Below are 21,015 nucleotides of genomic sequence, written 5' to 3'. Positions count from 1 at the left end.
GAATCATTTGTGAAATAGATAGCTTGCATTATATGTCACTTACTTTCAGGAAGTTGTGATTGTATCCATTTATCACAGTCAACATCAAACGTGAAAGGCGTCGTATATACCAATATACCACAGTCACCTCCTCAAAAGCAAACTTTTCGGTTGTCCCTATAAATAATTTCTACGTTATACGGAATACGTCACAATCAAATGGCAATTCCAGTGACTTGTATACTTCAAGGTTTTCTTATAAACACTCTTTCCGACAGAAGTTAGAAAAACTGTCAAATATGATCAATCAAATCCAGAAAAAAATGTTGTATTCCCTGGTCACATAAGCGCGCCTTCAAAATTTTCAACTTTTTCCGGGTTCGTGCTACTGTCAGAATGAGTTTTGATATTATGGGATATGCTGATTTGCATATAAAATTCGCTCAACCGTCGGATTCAAAGTCAACCTGGAATTGGTCGGATTTAGGCGTACGTGTTTTACCTGTTTGCTGTTAGTTATATACCACACAGTGTGAGATAGTTGTTCGCCCTAGTGAGTAGCCACTTACCAGATTTATTACAGAACACTGTTAGTGCAAATGGGTACTCCGGGCTGAGAACAATTATAACTTGATAAACATTTAAATTCATCAAGCTAAATGTTGAAAATGTTGTCAAAATCTGATATCAAATAACCGAAGTTATTCAGCTCCAAGTTGGTCAATGTTTTTTGAAAACAGTATGCACACTGTCTTAGGCTAGCTGATGACACCTGCTCCCACATTACCTTTTCTTATGTTATTACAAGAAATCATTATTATTACATGTTCGCTTACAGGTGTGTACGATATGTCTTTCTAGTAACTATATAGGTCGTAGATTTTTTTTCTCTTTGATTTATGGTGGGAAAAATGAACTACCTTTTTTTTCAACAGAATAAATGGATATATGATATCATCATCAGCGCATTCATAAAGATTTTAGTGCATCAACTGTTTCACATGATTAATGTAAAACTTTGACATACATGTACGTGTATTTTATAACCTCGTTATCACTTGTCCGAATTAATTGAAATTTACAGTGTTTCGAATGTTTGATTAGATGTTATTGCTTCAAATCCCTTATTTCTGGCATGGAGTTTAGTAATTTGTTGATGTTGTAACTTTTTTTGTTTGACAATCAGATAATTGTTGTAAATTTTAATTTTTTTTTTCATAAGATAATACTACTACTACTAATAATTGGCATTTATATAGCGCTTTGTCAATCTACGACTGTTCAAAGCGCTTCACCATTATTATTACCCGGTTACTGGATTCATAGCATTCCAAGGAGCCTGTTAGACCCCTTTTCCACTAGGGCCAGGACAGCGTCAGGACAAGACACGGAATGTAATATCATGCGGAATGTTTCAGGAACGTGCGGATTGGAATAAGGAGGCAAGCGGACTATTTCAAGAACGTACGGACAGGAATAAGAAGGCAGGCGGACTGTTTCAGGAACGTGTGGACAGGAATAGGAAGGCAAGCGGGACATATCAGGAATGTGTGTATCCAATACAAATATGTATTGAACAGGTACACAAGTAGTAAAGGCCATTTGTGGTCAGTGCGCTACACGGGGCAACGAGGCAAAATACAAAACAAGAACATAACAAAAAAAGTAACGATGAAACTGGTCAAAGGGCCTAATTAGTATATCACTAATCCAACCTGAAAACTTAATATTTCAAGCATCACGCGAGCGCGAAGCGCGAGCTATTTTTTTTAGGGGGGGGTTAGTTAAAGACTTGAATAAGGAATATTTCAAGCATTTTCTACGGATCCGAAAAATAGACATTTCGAATAATGGTATATAGTCATCCGAACAAATTTCTTCTATACTGAACAAAAAAAACATTTCAAGCAACTCTTAATTGTGAACTATAGTATTTTACTGACTTGAGCACTTGACACTTTACGAATGACAAAAATATCTTTTGAAAATTATTAGTGCATAAATACATTTCAAACTGATATTAAAGTTTATATTCCTTCTGTATTTTAAGCACTTTATTTCATTGTGAATGAGATGTCAATAATAATAAAGCTACTTTTATATATCGCTCTTCTCTGAACGGCTCAAAGCGTTTTACAACATATTATTACCCAAGTCATTGGATTTTTCATTTCAATCCCGCTTGAAAAGTGCACAATTTCCTCTCCTTAATAAGCATTCCCTGCATTCGACGAAGCATAAAAATGTCGCAAACAGATTCAAAGATACAATAACTTTCACATCCTATCGGGTACCCACTTAGCACCTGGGTCGAGAGTGGCAAAACGTGGATTACGCCTTGCCAAAGGACGCTATATGGATTCGAACACAAGTCATGACCCTCTGCTCACAAGGCGAGAGTCCGAACCACTACATCACGGCTCTTTCACAGAAACGAATTGGCCATCGTGAAAAAAAAACTCTTGCACAGTACTGGTTTCTGATAAACATAAAACGTGAGCGCGAAGTGCGAGCTTATTTCTTTTTATTTTGTCCTGAATTTTATTTTTTTAGCAATGTTCGTGATCTTTAAGAAGATGCGTATGGAACTAATAATTATTTCAAGCGCGATGTTGTATACGCTCTGGCCTGATCGAAAAAATGCAGTTATCGATGAAGAAGATATATATTTCAACAATTAAACACTGCGAGCCCAAACTGAACATTTTTTTGACATTCCGACCTCAATTCTGGACATGCTGTCCGCGCGAAACGCCGAAAAAATATTCAGATAATCCTGTCCTAGGACAGTCCCAGGAATGTCCTAGGACAGACAGTCCTGTTGGTGTCCTAGGACAAGATCGTTTGCATAATCTTTTACGGAATTTGGTTGCGGACAGCATGCGGAAATGACAAAAGTTGCTTCCGCAACCCTTCCTGGTCTTGTCCGCGCCCTAGTGGAAACCGCCTTAAGGCGCAAACTTGCTAAACCAACCAAAATGACGGTTGTTTCCTACCGGTACCCAGCTAGCACCTGGGTGAGAGTGGAAAAGGGTGGACTGACGCCTTGCCAAAGGGCGCTAGGCCATGGCGGGATTCGAACACACGATCCTCTCATTACAAGGCGAGAGTCAGAACCGCTACACCACGGCGCTTCCATTATCAAGATCATTAATTATCTCCAGAAACATCCGAGACATAGAGTAACGTTTGCCCAGAGTGTGGCTGATAGAAGCACTATACTTTCTTCTACAGACCACGTCGATACTGCTACTCTCCGCTACAACACTGAGCTTGAGAAGCTTCTCAACATCCACGCTCCACCAAGGACTAGAAAGGTAAAGAGCAATGTGGACTGTCCGTGGTACAGCTCTGACATCACTTTACAGAAGCATATTCGACGGAGACTGAAAACGAAGTGAAGGAAAAATGGACTACTGATTGACAGGGATCATTTGCAAGTTCAGCGCGACCTTGTTAACTCTCTTGTCAAGAGGTCTATGCGGTCTTACTCCGTAGGTCTTGTTAAGGAGTGCCAAGGTGACTCAAAACAACTCCTCTCTTTGGCTAACAGACTCCTCAATTGTCGGCAATCCTCACCTCTACTAAACAATACAGATAGCTACTTGCGTGTAACTTCTCACATTTCTTTAAAACAAAAGTTCAAAAGATTTGCGACAGTCTAACTCCTGACCTCACACCTCTACAGTCTTAAACCTCTTCTACCTTGGACATCTTGCGCTACGCACTACCTCTCCTGATGAGATTATGTCTTATTTCACAAATCTCCTCCCAAGTCATGTCAATTAGATCCTATACCTGCAAAGTTACTAAAGGACCGTTTATTCATGTTCACCCCTATTCGCTCTTACCTTGCTAACTTTAAGGGGAATGAAACCGTTGGAAGTAGATTTGTGTCGAAGCAGAAAAATCAAAGAATAAGAACAAAGAAAGTTTGAAAAAATCGTACAAATAATTAGAAAGTTATGAGCATTTGAATATTGCAATCACTAAGGCTATGGAGATCCTCCCATTGTCAATTCGACAAGGATATATGATGTCACATGTGAACAATTTTCACTTTGATGGACGATAAAACACCCACAAAATGTCTCTTCTTGCATATTTCTTATGGATACAAACTCTTTATTCATGGTGTATTCTCTTGAAATCTGTATTACATGCCCTCCTATAGAAAGAACACATGATAGATGTGAGAAAAGAGGCAGTTTAAGTGAAATATACACTAAAGTAATGGGGAGGATTGTTCACAAGTGACATCACACATCTTTATCGCATTGGCAATGTGAGGTTCTCCATAGCATTCGTGATTTCAATATTCAAATGATCATAACTTTCTCATAATTTGTCCGATTTTTTTTCTCAGACTTTCGTTGATCTGTTTCTTTGATTTCTGTTTTAACACAGTCCATCTTGTTCCAAAGTTTTCATTCGGTTAAGTTTAGAGCAGTCGCATATCCCTTCTTCTCTGAAATGTGCTCATGTTACACCACTGTTAAAGAAAACTCTCAGGCTCGATCCTGATTCTCTCCAAAATTACCGGCCGGTTTCTAACTTATCCTTCCTCTTCAAAGTTCTTGAAATAGTTGCTTTCTCTCGTCTTGCTGAATATTTTCACGAAAGTAATCTGTTTGACCCATTTCAATGTAACACACCCCACCACAGTGTGGAAACCCTCCCTGTGAGCACCTCAAATCATATTCTCCTAGAGATGGACAGGGGGTATGTGACTGCTTTACTTTTACTCAATCTATCCTCCACCTTCGACACAGTAAACCAAACTATCATGCCAAATACTTTTAAAGCAATCTGACTGATTGTGTAGCAAACGACGCACGTCTTTAGTAAGGGTTTGTAGTTTAGTCTAGGCTCTCTTTTGGACAGACATGAGCATTTGATATCTCCCTTAGATCCAGTCAATATTAAATAAATATTGCAAAGTCAGGAATGAACTAAAACAAGGATCAATTTTTGTTTTCTTTATCACACTTTTCCTTGGTAGGAAAAAAATAGAAATCGAGTAAAATTACACTTGCATTAGTCAAATATAAAAAGTATTTTATTGACATTATTCAACAGATAAGTAACCATTTAGCTGGAGATATTATTTATGAATGATAACTAAATCAAGGCAAATATGGCATTCCTCACTTACAAAAACACGCTCTGGTAAATACCGGGGTCATATTAGTGCAAACAGATTTTTTTTATTGCAAGGGAAATGACAATTTCTATAGAAGATTTGCTCAACCGTCGGCTTCAAAGTCAAGCTTGAAAAAGCCTGTACTATACAGCGAAAATACATTTTACCACGTTGCTTTGGGTAATATACACTACAGTGTGAGATATTTGTTCGCCATTAGGGGAAGTTATTAACCAGGTTCAAAAGATCCTTCTAAGCTGATCTAAGATTGCGAGATGGTACATACTTAATTAAACAATAAAATATTTTTGAGATATTTTGGATTGGGTTTGTGCAAGTCATAAGTCCTGGACACCACCCCCGCATTTCTGCTTTACAACGAATACTATTACATTCAAACTCCTCTTAAAAGCCGGAAGCGAGAATGGACTAAATCAGCTCTTAATCACATTGTAATATCGGGTTTTGACTTATTTTGTAGCGCACGTCGTTATCTGGCAGTTTATAGGAAACCAAAATCCAAGAAGAGAAGCAATCTTATTGGAAAGAGTAAAACAAAAGTAACAATTTAATAAATATTTCATCAAAATCAGTTATGAAATAGGCAAATTATGGCCGTTTAGAAAGTGTTGTTGTACTTTCTATGGGTATCCTCAAATTGGCAAACTTGCTTCAAAATTGTTGATTTTGTGAACAATCCTCCGTTTGTTTTGTACACAAATTTTCAAATTTCCCCCCTTATGTTGCATAATTAACAACTGATTGTTTTCTCCTGAACTTGACATATGTGGTGTAATTATAATTCCCCATGATATATATTATGCTCAGAATGAGGCAATATATATGCGATTTGCCAATTTGAGGATCCCCATAGAAAGTTAAGAAAAGACCTTTCAAACGTTCATAACTTGCTTGTTTCACAACTGATTTTGATTAGACTTGTTTTAAATTGTTCCTCTCATTTTACTCTTTCAAATAATATTGCTTCTCGACTTGGGCTCTCGTTTCCTTTAAACTGTCTGTAGGGTATACAGGCGAATTGGGAATCTCCCTCAAAATCACCCAATAGATAAATATACCAAAGTCAAGCATCAACATGATCAAAAAACAAGGAAAGTTTGCAGATGTCTTTATCAAAATGTTCTTTGGTAGGAAACAAAAAGCAGTCAAGTTGCAATTACATTTGGCTGTATGGCATGTTTAATATTGTCAAAAGTATTCAACACAGAAGTAACCATTTAGCTGTAGATATTAATATGCATGACAACAAAACACAGACAATTCAATGTACCATTCGACGCTGACAACAAACGCACTCTCTTAAAATGCCTGGGTCATATTTGACACGTTTGTGTAGAAGGTTCATTCAACCGTCGAGTTCAAAGGCCGACTTGAATCGGCCTGCATTAAGCGTATATATTCTACCAGTATGCTTATGGTAATACACACTTGAGTTTATTTGTCGAGGTTCAAAATGTTGAATTACAGAACACTCGAGGCGTTATTGAATATGTACTCCGGGATAACATAGTTCAATCTACATAAACAGAGTAAGATTCGCCGAACAAAATGCTGAAAATTATCAACATCTATTAACAAATAACGTTGGTATTCACCATTAAGTTATGCAATATTTTGTGAAAACAGGATATATGTAAACCGTCTAGAATGGCTGACGACGCCTGGCCCCTCTATTTTTTTTTATCATATTACATGGAATCATTATCATTTCATATTCGCATATATGTGTAAGGTGTTTTGTCTTGCCGCGGCTTGTAACACAATAAGTTGTAGTGACCAATTTTCTGACTTTTAAAACCATGGTTGATACATCAAAACCATATGCCCTAGACGGATGTTTCATGAACTGTTTCCAATTGTAACTAACAGTGGCTACGGTTTACTCATCTTTTACGCCATCGAGGACTTGTAGACATCCTTGAACACCAACTGTCCTTACAACCTATCCCAGTGTATAATTTGACCTATTTACCCATGGTATAGACATAAAATCACATTCTTCGATATTGAGCAAACTGTAATTTTAGACTCAATATTTGGGAAGCCATCTTGTGTTTGAACATACTGGACCACTGACTGTCGATTCTTTTTACTTGTCGAAATGTATTTTGACCATTGAAACCATGGTAAAGACACAAAATTCATATCTCCCAGGCGGATACGACATGAACTTTGTCCATTTTTAGTATCAGCATCCATCATAAACTCCATTTTTAGACCCTATATTCATGGGTGTCGATCGGTATTCTTGGTTGGGGGGATGATTGACACAAATATTCATGTGGATGGGGATCTTTCAACATTAACCCCACTAAAATCACAAGTAAGGACATTTGAGAGTGGTTGATATGCATGGCGTTCTCGGAAATTCCTTCATTGTTGTAGTGTAATGAAAATTCAATTTGTGTTACAAGTAAGCCTATTCTAAACTAATACGAAAGAAAAATATGACAAAAAATTGTGTGGACCATGTACATAGTTATCTGTTTATTGAGCATGATGTACAGTGCGTCCCAGAAAAAACGAAACCGAGATTTAGCGATCATTTATCATTACTTAATCATAAATAAAATAGACAAATGACCTACCAATTTAAAGCTTAGAATCTCTTCTTTCATCTGATATTACTTAGATTATTTCTCAATCACGCATGAGTGAGCAAAAACAATTTGAAAAAAGGATACCAAAAACGCATTTGGCGGGGGTATCTGGGTTTCAAAAAGAAAACCCCATTTTTGAAAAGTTTAATATCTCCTCTTTAATTCGATACCTAAATTACAGAAAATGGTCAAGAATTAACAAAGTTCTGGTCATTTGAAATAAGGCTTGAATTTCAATAATTTCATAAAATAAAGAGGTTCTCCAGGCTGACTTTCAAACTCACTCGACACTCTTGTTTTGTTGACGATCAGCCATGCATTAAATCTTTTGTTCACCATGCGAAAGCTTCTGTGGAAAACCGGTGAAAACACGTTTATCTCATGAAATTATGGAAATACAAGCCTTATTTCAAATGACCAGAACTTTTTATTTCTTGACCATTTGCTGTAATTTAGGCACCAAATTAAAGAGCAGATATTGAATTTTTCATAAATGTGGTTTTCTTTTTGAAACCCAGATACCCCCCGCCAAATGAGTTTTTGGTATCCTTTTTTCAAATTGTTTTTGCTCACTCATGCGTGAATGAGAAATAATCTAAGTAATATCAGATGAAAGAGGAGATTCTTAGCTTTAAATTGGTAGGTCGTTTGTCTATTTTATTTATGATTAATTAATGATAAATGATCGCTAAATCTCGGTTTCGTTTATTCTGGGACGCACTGTATACACACACACACACACACACACACATATATATATGTATATATATATATATATATATATATATACATACATATATTTGTATATATTTCACCTTCACCAACAATGCGAGCGCGAAGTGCGAGCTGAAATTTTTAAGAATGACATGAAAACAGGAAAAATGTACCTGTTTAGGTTTGTTTTTAGTAACTCACTAGAGAGCGAGCTGAAATTCCTTTATATTCTTACCTGAAAGCTTGACGTTCTAAGCTTTTTTGGTACCAATGATTAAGATGGGTATCTAGAAAACAATAGATGCGAGCGCAAAGCGCGAGCTGAAAATTTTGATATTTCGATCTGGGGGCGTTTCATCAATATTTTCGTCCGACAAGTTGTCAGATCTGACAACTTTCCTGGATTCTGATTGGTTGAGAAGCACTGTTACTATAGTAACTATCGGATAAAACCGGACTTGTCGGATAAAACGTTTGACAAGTCCTTTCATGAAACGCTCCCCTGGAAAAAAATAGTTTAATTGACGCTTTTACTAAAGAACAAGATACATTATATCCAACAAAAGATTATTGCAAATCGAAGCGGGAGTTCTTTTGAGGTTTAGAATTGAAAACGGGACATTCTATTCACCTGTTTAATGATGAAAAGTATGGGTTGTTGGTACAGAAATTATGCGAACGCGAAGCGTGAGCTGAAAACTTATATATTCCAATCTGAAAAGCAGACATTTTGAGCACGATTTTAAATGAAAATCGAGTTGGTATCTCAATCTCGCTTGCTGATTTCAGTGTAGCTAGTTGCACATGCGGAATTATGGGGGGGGGGGGGGCAAAACGATATCATTTTCCCCCCTGCCCCCCCCCCCCCCCGATCGACGCCTCTGTGTATACAACTTCTCTTAAATATAACCCGACTGGCAATATCTTTTTTCCTAATGCATGATATGATGATAAAATGCAGATTCGGACCAATTAAGACTAGCACAAATTACAAACTGTGTGGCTACTCGTGCGCCATCGGGCTTACCGTCATTCCATAGAGCTATTACTGTAATAGCTATATGGTCATTCCTTAGACGATTTATCTTGCCACCCTTTTACTCTGGTTTATTTTTCCACCCTTTTGAATTATTTGATTCATCAAAATTAATTTATTCACCACTGGCTGGTGGGATGAAACTCCTATCAACAAAAGTTGGTTTTCGTTAGGGTCCTTTTATGTCACGTGTTAAAAAATATATACATAAACATTTCATTCTTTTTCATTTGAATCTCCACCCATCTGTTTAATAGTCCTGAAAAGGAATGTTTTTATTTAATAACAATATACACAAATTGCGAGGGAAACAAACTGATTGATGGTATGCTATAATCATCATGATCAAACTTTATTTTTTCATCATCATCACTATAATTTTTCTACCCTAAATTATTGGGGGGGGGGGGGGATGATCATACAGGCCATCCCCCCACTTGAAATATTGGGGGGATATATCCCCCATCCCCCGTGATCGACACCCATGCCTATATTGGATTTGTTGGACCAACCAGACCACTGGTTGTCCTTGTTGCTTGTCCCCTCTGTACTACTTTACCCTTAAAACCATTGAATAGAGACGAATTTAAAGTTAGTTATTAAAGTACTAGATGAAATTGCGGATTCTTAGCCTACGGCAGCCATTTTTGGCGCCATCTTGGATTTTCCTGGTATCCTGGAGTGATTATATTCACTCTTACATTTATCAACGAATTTGTTTAACCCCTGTACCATGGCATACGAACCGAAATAGGAGTTTCTGGTGCATGATGAGTGAGTTGTATCCATTTCCAGTGAATTGCGGCCATCTTGGACACCATCTTGAAAATAACAATTTCCTGGATGCGGATTGCGATTCTTAGTATTTTATTCCGAGGTCAAATAGTACCAAAACCCGTTGAGATCCACTTATTTCATTTTTTTTCCGGGTGAGGGTATTTCTGGTCGTATATTGACCCTTCTACACCAGTATTACACGATTCAACATACCGAAGACAAATAATTACTCACCAACATTCAATCACAGTGAATTATTATTCATTGACCATACTTGACCGTGATCTCGAGACATAAAAATCGTGCAAGGAAATATAGCCTTTATATACAGTGCTTCCAAGATTGATTTTAAAGCATGTCACGAATGATTTTCGCAGAAACTCACGTGCGAATCTGAATCTACTCTAATTTCAGATATCAGTAAGAGAATCATAACAAAGTATGCAAAAGAAATGGTAATGATCTAATCGTCGAATGAGCACTGTCATCGCATCAGGAACCAATCTTGTTCAGCTTCTCTGCGCAACCAGGTTCTGACATCAAAATGTCAAACTTGTCTCGCTCATTAATGTGTAAAGTGTTTGTCCCATATTAGGTATCAAAATGGAGATGAATACCTGATCTGTATAATGATGTAAATGAAATATCATATCTCATTTTCGTTTGAAAAAATATGCATGAGAATCTCTGCTTCATTTTTTTCAGGGCATACTGGTACCCACTGCGCAATACCCAAATTTCAAGAACTAGAATCATAAACCATCAGAGCTGAGATGACACTTTAAAAACTTTAACCTTGTTTAGATTTCGATGTTGATTTACAAAACATTGTCTAAATTCATTATTCCTAAAAATATTCTTCGTTCTTGGTCATGTGATCAGAAACTGGTAAACCATCTCAAAATGAAGTGAGTTGACATTTTCAAGGTCTCCCTTGGAGTGCGTTCACTGTTCAGAGAAAATATGATTAGGTATAACCTTTTAAACGGACATTTTATGACGAAATGTGCCACTTGGCTTTTCACCTGGCAATGCCCTGGGCAGTGATGGTCATAGGCGGCGGAAGCGGGGGGGGGGGTTGGACGTATCCCCCCTCCCTAGATTTGAGGTGGGGGGACGGTCCTCCCCCAATTTTGTTTTGTTTTGTTTTGATAGCCTTTTTTTGGGGCTTGTCAATTTTTTCCAACGTCCCCCCCCGAAAGTTACGTGGACCCCCCCCCCTTGAAACGTGTGTTGTCCCCCTAAAATTGAGGTTGATGACCCTTTTTTTTTGCTTGTCTAAAATTTTGGGGGGCGCTTGTCCAATTTTTTACCAGTGTCCATCCAAAAATTTCAGGTGGACACCGCCTAAATTTTTTGGCTTCCGTCGCCAGTGGTGAGGGTTGCAGAAAGTGAAATTGTCCATCTTTTTTGCAAATAACATGGACACGTTTTATATGTAAAAGAGAATATAGTAGGTTCTCTTCCAGCAATAATAAATGCATTTGATGGCGGAATATTTCCGACGCTCACGGTCTCGCCGACGAACAAAATCATTTCTAAATTTATAAACCTAAGTTTATCGCTTAATAAACGCAGTCTATGAAAACTCTCACTTTTCAGAAAAAAGAAGGTTATAATAACTATTTTCTTTGTATATGACGTTATTATGTTTTGATAAACTGAGTTTACCAATCGAAAAATATTTTTTTCCCAATATGGGAAAAATGACTTGCCCTACCAACACGGACGCGTTTTCAAAAGTAAGACAACAACATTTTCCAGAGTCTCTCACCTTCCCACGGCAAAAACTTCGCAAAGTTAAAAAAGAAACATTGTGTATATGCACAGTGACAAATATAACAGTTGTTTTGCATCACTTCATTGTGCGAAAAGCAATAAAGGAACAGTGTAAGAATGAAAATACATATGCATTCACAGAACAGAAAAGAGCCCAGGACATGGTCACATTACTGACGCAAGCAGGGCAGATTAACATAATCTTACAGTTACATAGTTAAACTAACAAATCAGATGAAACGATCTAGGGAACATGGAACCATTTACTAAGAAGTTAATTTGAAATATCATGTCACTTACTTTCAGTGTTAAAGTTATGCGTGTCTCCTGTTATTATAGTCCACATCAGAAGTGAAAGACTCCGTACATGTCGTACCAGTATGCAGGTATCAAAGTCAAACATCCACTCCAATTGAAACAAACATTTTAGGTTGTCTTTATCAAAGTTTTCCTCAGCTCTTCATGTATCAGTACAAATAATGTTTTAAGAACATAATCTAACACAGAAGTAAAACCATTTAACTTTAAATAGTATTTATGATCACAAAATCAAGGCCAACGTGGTATTCCCCACTGATACAAACACGCCGTGATAAATATTTCCGAGCCATATATGGGTAAAAAAATTTTGAATCGTATTGCATATGCTAATTTGTACAGAAGATTCACTCAGCCGTCAGATTCAGAGTTGAAGTTTAGTCTACCTGTATACGAGCGTATACATGATTAACCATGATAGATTATAACATGAATCAGTCTTAGGACTGTACAGTGTGAGACGGTGTCATGTTCAAAGAGTGAAATTGAAAGATATTCGAAATGTCATTAGATGCTACCGTAAATTTATGGTAAATGAAATATTCTAAAGAGTGTAAAATATGCGTCGTTAGGATAAAGATGAGGAGATTGCATTCTTTGTCTGATATCAAAATTAAGTCATTAAAAGAGGCAGTTATTGTCATGATTATTTTTTAAAGCAAACATGAGAGTGAGTTTAAATACATTCCCTGTTTTTAGTCTGGATCGATGCGTCTCAAGAATCTTTTAAGTTTGATTTTTCCCCCATGTGATTTAATTTTGAGGGAGGCGGCAATCCGATGTCGAGATTTTTGCTTGCAATACATAAATCGTCAGGGGGGTGAGTGGTTGGTGAGCGACATAGAAAAAAATCCCAAAATCCAAATGAAAATCCATAATTCATTGTTCGATATGGACATGAAATGAAGTACTCCGAAGTACTAAGTCGGGGACCACGGAGATTAACCGTATTTAGATGAACGCTTAGACTAGCTGTAGTATTTATGATCGAATGTGTTCTGCTTATTGGTAAACAATCAACCAGAGGACCGACGGCTTAAGGTCCACTCCGAAGGACCTATCATTGCTTTCGGTAAATAAGTTAATAGGCATTCTTAATCATGATGATAATTACAGAAATACTATAAGTGTATATAAAAGAAAATGATTATTTAATCAAGCCAAATTTCGTACATTGATATTTGAAACGTTCAACTGAACTGGCATCTTGGATACCATCAGGTCGTTTATTCCAAACTACTGCTCCTGCATATTTAAATGATTGTTTGAATAGGAACATGGTGGGTTTGAGCAGAACTTCATTTAGGGAGTTTGCATTCCCTGTATCCATCTCGTGGCGATCAAAATGCATTTTAATATTATTTCATAAACAGGAGAGGCAATACCCCTTACAGAATTGTCTATAAGAAAAACCATGAAAAAACGATGTTCAAGAGTTTTCAAAAGATTTCATTCATTAATGGGTTGTCGCTCGCAATTGATAGTCCAAGATTTTACTATCTAGCTGTTCTTTTGGTTTTTTATCTACTTATGGGTGACTTGCCGGCCGCTGGATAGTTGCCCAAAGCAGTGATTACATAGTCTATACTGAATTATGCATTGATACATTACATGACATTAGAAAATAGATGTTTGAATTTAAAATTTAATCAACTTCTCTAAGGAATAGTCCTCACAGGGAGCACATTAACATATGTAAATGGATTCGTTGTTGTCCGGTGTATTAGTCCTTGACTTTGAAACAGAAAATCGTGAGTTCAAATCTAAGCCATGACGGAGTTTCCATCTGCAAGAAAATGATCAACAATGATCTGCACTCCACCTAGGTGAGGTCAATGGGTTCATGTCAGGAATCTATTCCTTTAAATGCGTGTGCGTTGTAAGCTGAAAAATTACGGCTGCTAATCTACGCACGGGGTAATAATACATGTATTCAACATGTTCAAGTCCTTTGCCTTTGCAAACGCATAGAGACGTTAGAATTCATAATGTGATATTTGCTTTACATTGTGTCCCACAAAAAAAATGAAACCGATATTTAGCGATTATTGATCATAATCTCATCACAAATAAAATAGAAAATGACCTACCACTGTAAAGCTTAGAATCTTCCCTTTTATCTGAATTAATATAATTATTTCTCATTCACGCATGAGCGACCAAAAACAATTTTGAGAGGGGATACCAAAAAGTCACTTGGCGGGCTGTATCTTAATTAAAAAAAAGAAATGAAAAATTCAATATCTGTTCATTAATATAAGAAATTTAAAAGTTATGGTTATTTGAAATAATGCTTGAATTTAAATAATTTAATAAAATGAAAAGGTTTTACAGGCTAGCGTTCAGACTAATACGATACTCCGTTTTGTTGACGATCATCCATCCATTAAATCTTTTGTTAACCGTGCGAAAACATGTTTATTTGATAAAACTATGGCATTACAAGCATTGTTTCGAGTGAACAATACTTTTGGGGGCATTTCTTGACCATTTTCAGTGATTAAGGTATCAAGTAAAATAGCAGATTTAACTTTTCAGGCATGTTTTTCTTTGGAAATTCAAATACCCCCCCACCAATTGAAATTTTGGTAGCACGTCTTCAAATTGTTTTTTCTCACTCATGAATGAATGAGGAATATTCTAAGTAATATCAGATGAAAGACAAGATTCTAAGCTGACCTTGGTAGGCCATGTCTATTTTATTTACGATTAAGTTATGATAAATCATCGCTAAATTTTTATCATGATTATTGTTCTCGCTCTCATCATCGGATTAACATTTGTATTGTTTTCTGAATTCAAAGCTATCACGAATGTTCAGAAATAAAAGCACGGTGTTAAGATTCAATACACACACACACATAAATATATACATATATATACATATATATATATATATATACATGTATATATATATATATATATATATATATATATATATATATATATATATATATATATATATATATATATATATATATATATATATATATATATATATATATATATATATATATATTATATATATATGCTTTGCATCCCCCCCCCCAAACAAAAAAAGAGACCTTAACTAAAATACAAAATTTTCATTTGCAGGAGCAAGTAACGATTATGAGTGAGATTTTCATGTTTTTTTCTGCCGTCTATTCTCAAAAACAGAATTCATATCTTCTTTCATATAAAACTTATGTGTAAAAATATAAATTACGCAAGGTCAAGAAAACGTTGCGTAAACAGCATGCTCGATTTCTACATATTCTACTGATCATTTAAAAACAAGCTTTTCGCTTTCCAACAAAGCAGCAGACAATGGACCAACGCTAAATTGCTTAATTGTCTTCGTGCTTGAGAAGGAAAGCTTTTTGTTATTGGCAGCTTGGGGATTAGCTCGAATGATAATAATTTTGATATGTATCTGAAACTTCTCTCAATCTTTTCATTTGTAGCAACATTTAACAGGGGTGACGGATTAATATTTGACGGGGATGGCGCATAAAAAAGGGGCGCATATATTTTTTTGCAAGAGGTGGGCCCTTTTGGCTCGTAAGGATATATATATAAATATATTTTTTTTGTTTGGGGGGGGGGTCCTTACAAAGTAGGTAACTAAATATTCAACATTCCACAGCCCCTGATTCATCGAACAGTTTCATACTCGTTATTACACGGTAGAAAGAATCCAGACACAACATTCAAGTCAACCGCAAGGTCACACTCACTTTGCATTCTCTGTTAGCCTGTTGTGAGTCATCTTTGGTGTGCAAACGTTGTTTTTCAACGATCCATTAAATTGGTAGAAATTGAGCATGTTTTATCGAACCTATTTCTCAACCATGCCTCATTAATGTTTTGCGCTTAAGGTCTCATGAGAAATAGACCCCTGTTACATCTGAAAAGTTTCCTACCCGAGACCCGACCGAGTCCACTTGCAACCTTGACTGGATTATTGGTGGATTAGCTTCACGAACGGAACGAGTCCGAAATGTGGTCTGTTTACATCACAGTGTTCATTCCATCCCCTATCGCCCTATCTGTACTGTTTCGAGCGGCATCCGATTGCTGACACCTTTAAAAGGCGCTCTTGATCTAGGCTCCGAATAATTCTCGCGCGCTAATTGAAGTTACCCGAGAATCTGAGAGACTGCTGATGATCCCAGCAGTCGTTGAAGATATGATCGACTTAAAAAGGATACGTTTAAAATGCTTCTTTTCACTCGAATCAAAGACATTATCAATGACAATTCACGTGTCGCATGCCCATTGGCGGCGGAAGCCAAACATTTTAGGAGGGAACAACCAAAATAAAAAATTTGACAAGCAAAAAAGAAAAAAAAAATGTTCTCAACCTAAAAATTTTAGGGGGGACGCGTAGGAAAATAAATTGACAAGCAAAAAAAAAAATAAAATAAAAAAAATAAAAAAAAAATAAAAGGTTATCAACTACAAATTTAGGGGGGACCGTCTCCCCCTCCTCAAATTTAGGGGGGACTCGTCCCCCCCCCCCCGCTTCCGCCGCCTATGCGCATGCCGCAAAAACATTCGAAGAACGACGGGGCTGGGGAGGGGATAGCGCGCGCAATGACGTAATTTGACAGCTGGTGAACGGACCGAGATAGGTTCGAAAGCTTGTGTGCGTTTACATCTACGAATCGGTGGACCGGGGCCGGCCCGATACCTACCCGAGACTACCTCTGGATGTGGTCTCGGGTAGGGTCGCTAAAAGGTGGCCCGAGGAAGGTTTGGGATGTTTACATCTGATTTCTTTCCGACCCGAGGTAGGGAATCTCTCAGATGTAACAGGGGTCATAAATAATCATGGAAAGATGAGTTATGAATTTGGTTTTCCTAGTATTTTGCAGCAAAAGCAAACGAAAAAAAACACTCAAAATTGTTTTTTGCTCGTGCAAATACAAATTTGAAAGCACTACTTTATATTGTCCTAGCTCGGTCACGTGTACATTACGAACGTTGAAATTTGCCTCACATGAAAGAAGAGAAGCATATTTTTTTCAATTTTTGTACATATGATGAAGCAAATTTATGATCAAAATACCAAATATTTACAATTAATTGCAGCTTTGATTTTCATAGGTCGCACTGTATATATAAATTATATATATATTGTAAATAAATGGATAAAGAGAACAATGGTAGGCGTAGCTTAAATCAAGGTTTCCAAGAGCTATCTACCCTTTGGCAAAGTTGGTGATGCCAAAAAATGTCTCTGCCGGGAATCGAACCCGGGCCCCCAGCTTTGAACGCCGGTGCCTTAACCACTAGACCACAGAGACGGGTTAGTGGCTAGGCCGAACCGACTTCGATTGACCGTCAGATAGATGGATTTTCGACACTATACCAATTATAATTTCCTTTGTCGGGTAAAGGTGGGTTTAGAACAATGACAAGCCGCCATGCTTCAGCTGGATCAAAGCTATTGATTCGATACAGTGTCGAAAATCCGTCTATCTGACGGTCAATCGAATTCGGTTCGGCCTAGCCACTAACCCGTCTCTGTGATCTGGTGGTTAAGGCACCGGCGTTCAAAGCTGGGGGCCCGGGTTCGATTTCCGGCAGAGACATTTTTTCGGCATCACCAATTTTTCCAAAGGGTAGATAGCTCTTGGGAACCTTGATTTAAGCTACGCCTACCATTGTTCTCTTTATCCATTTATTTACAATATATATATAATTTATATATACAGTGCGACCTATGAAAATCAAAGCTGCAATTAATTGTAAATATTTGGTATTTTGATCATAAATTTGCTTCATCATATGTACAAAAATTGAAAAAAATATGCTTCTCTTCTTTCATGTGAGGCAAATTTCAACGTTCGTAATGTACACGTGACCGAGCATGAAATAAATCACTTTACAATCTTGTAGATTATGTCCCAGGCAAAACCGTTTGCCAATTTTCGGCGCGATCACGCAGTCGACGGCCGAGATCTTAGGGGGCCTGGGAGGCCCCCCCCCGGCCATATGAACTCCCAAAATACCCCGGCCTAGATAGGGTTAATCCCATCTCATTTTCATTGGTCTTTCTTTTGCCATTTTGTGACTTTGGATTCTGAAACCAGTTGATTTAAGGGGCTACAGCCTCTGTTATTTTAATCATTATTGATATGTGCTTAGAATTACTCTAGCCCATGTCAAAATTTTGTTTATTTTGACTGAAGGAATTTTGTAAAATGCTCTTGTGAAGTTTCTTTTGGGACACAGTTTATTTCTCACCCCTTACATGTATAGCAATTTAAGATGTCAGTCTGGCAAGTAATGATGAAGAGCTCCCAACTGTAAAATGTTTGTTTAAGATATAAAAATAATTTTAAAAATATGGGCGAAAGTGTGGGGATAGTCAATCAGATTATTATAATTTTAACATTTTGATTTGTGATGTCAAATGTGAACAGCTATATATGTATCATGAAAAAAAAATATAAAATGAATTAAATGCCATTTTTTCACAAAATTGAAAGTGGGATTTGTTTTCCAAGGGTTTTATTTATATCAAAAACAGAAATACATACATATAAAAAAAAACAATAAAATACATAACAAATCGGTCTTGGTACCATATTTTTTTAATTCACAATTGTTAGGAATGCTATAAAGATTATTTTCACAAAAAATAGCATTCTACATGTAAGAGCTTTATTTAGTGAATCAGAGCAAAAAGTATGATTTTATGAATAAAGTAGCATAATTAATTTATATAAAATAAAAATATTCAGTGAAATTTACCAATGGAACTGCGTAGATTACATTACATCATTCTCTACCATCATGCAAATGGGGGGGGGGGGAGGGGGTCATTGTGCCCCCAATCCTCAATACTTCTCAAATAGCCTAGTCATTTCAGGGTCAAAAGGGTATACTGATTACCAAGGGTTAAGTCAATCGGTACTCCAGGATTGAAAAAAATATATATACTTAAACAGATACAGGAAAATTCACTGTGCAAAATGCTCAAAATTTCATCAAAATCAAATAACAATTATGAAGTCACTGAATATTAAATTTGAGCAATTCTTTTTTAAATTAGTTACAGTATATCCATATCATTCATTACATGTAAATGGGCTAATGATGTCACATCCCCACTCTCCTTTTTCTTATGTATATGGGTGTATAATGTTTCTCCTTTATAATTGAAATAAGTTCAACAATGAATGCAATTAATTATCAATCCAATTCTTTCAGTTCTTTTGAGCGAACCTGATTTCAAATAATTAAATACAAAGAACAGGTGGGGATCTGATATAATTTGCCTGTTGAATATTCATGAAGACATGACTACGTGTATAACTATTTCAACAGAATAATACAAGTCTGTGTGCCATAACTTTGTAGTTCCTTGTCCGAGTGTGATGAAATTTAAAGTCTTTGGTTTGTCTGATTTTTCTTTATCTGTTTTATATTATTTTCAGCTCTGAGCATCCAAACTTAACCTGAATAATATAAATGCTGGAAATGCCAAGGTCTTTGGCATACTTTCATCTTTTTCCTCTTGATGACTATCAAATGTAAAATACTGGTACAATTTGCGCATAGACCGTGAGTGTCATTGTGATTTTTTTTTTATTTATTTCAGGTGCGAGATGTCAACATCCTTATGATGGTAACGGACATCAACATCGATTCAAAACAGTGCACTGGGTGGCCTATAACCAGTGGCAAGCTACACGATGATGTCACTGTCAGCACAGACATAACTAAACTAGAAGGTAAACCAGTGAAGGTAACTGGAAAGGTAAAGAAAGCAGGGAATAGAATACGAACGGACAGCTTTGCTGCCACTGTAAAGAATTGTCAGGATAGCAATTTCAGGATGGAATTTCGCAAATCACAAGTTATGGCTGATTTACAGATGAATGTTAATAATGCATTGAAGGTATCATGTAGGAGCTACAAGAGAACTTTTGATTTAGGATTGGCGAATGTTGACACCGACATGGCATTTTTCAATTTGACCCCGAGCAATCGCTCTGCTGTATATAACTACAGAAAAGAAAACATTTCACTTCTGGATGACGTTCTGAATAAGCACTGGGACTTGAACCCTGGCCAAATTTCAAGGTTTGTCACATCGGTGAAAATATCGATCACCTCAAACCTTCATTTGCAGGGGGTAGTGAAGACAGCAGAATATCCTGGTCACCTACATGTTACAGACAACTACCGCAATGCAATATTGACACATCTGAAAAATACTTTGTAGTATAATTGAATGTGTAAAGCATAGTCCAGTCCTTCCTTGAAAAGATTCCATTTAATGTTGCAACTTTGCAACATAAAATTTATGGTTTTGGCATTGTTTATATCCACATTCTAATGTTTTAATAGGGCAAATCCACCCAAACAAAAAGTTGTTTTTAATATTCAACTCTTGCTGCACTCATGTTGTAATTTTGCACATTTTTACAATTGAAATCAACAATCGTAATTATTATTTTTATCTCTTAGTACTGGGAAATGTGATAAATAGCTACAGTTCTAGGGTAGCACCTATTCAATAATTATCAATATCGATGACACTTGGAACCCTATAAACAAACAAAAAATCATTAGTACAATTGTCAATATACTTCCCCCAAAATCAATTCAGTGTCCAAAGTGTTATTGAAAAATACCACTTGTACAATATG

General features: G+C 36.6%; 1 protein-coding gene across 1 annotated transcript; it reads left to right on the top strand.

Moving 5' to 3' along the window:
* Positions 1-18,625: 18,625 nt before the first annotated feature.
* LOC121421238 lies at positions 18,626-20,594 on the top strand. The gene is made up of 2 exons (XM_041615901.1): positions 18,626-18,640; positions 19,962-20,594. The coding sequence occupies exons 1-2, from the start codon at positions 18,626-18,628 to the stop codon at positions 20,586-20,588; spliced, it is 642 nt and encodes a 213-aa protein (XP_041471835.1). The 3' UTR covers positions 20,589-20,594.
* Positions 20,595-21,015: the final 421 nt, after the last annotated feature.

The sequence above is a fragment of the Lytechinus variegatus genome, chromosome 9 (genome assembly GCF_018143015.1).
Source record: "Lytechinus variegatus isolate NC3 chromosome 9, Lvar_3.0, whole genome shotgun sequence".
Lineage (NCBI taxonomy): Eukaryota > Metazoa > Echinodermata > Echinoidea > Temnopleuroida > Toxopneustidae > Lytechinus > Lytechinus variegatus.
This window is presented reverse-complemented; position numbering and strand designations above follow the sequence as displayed.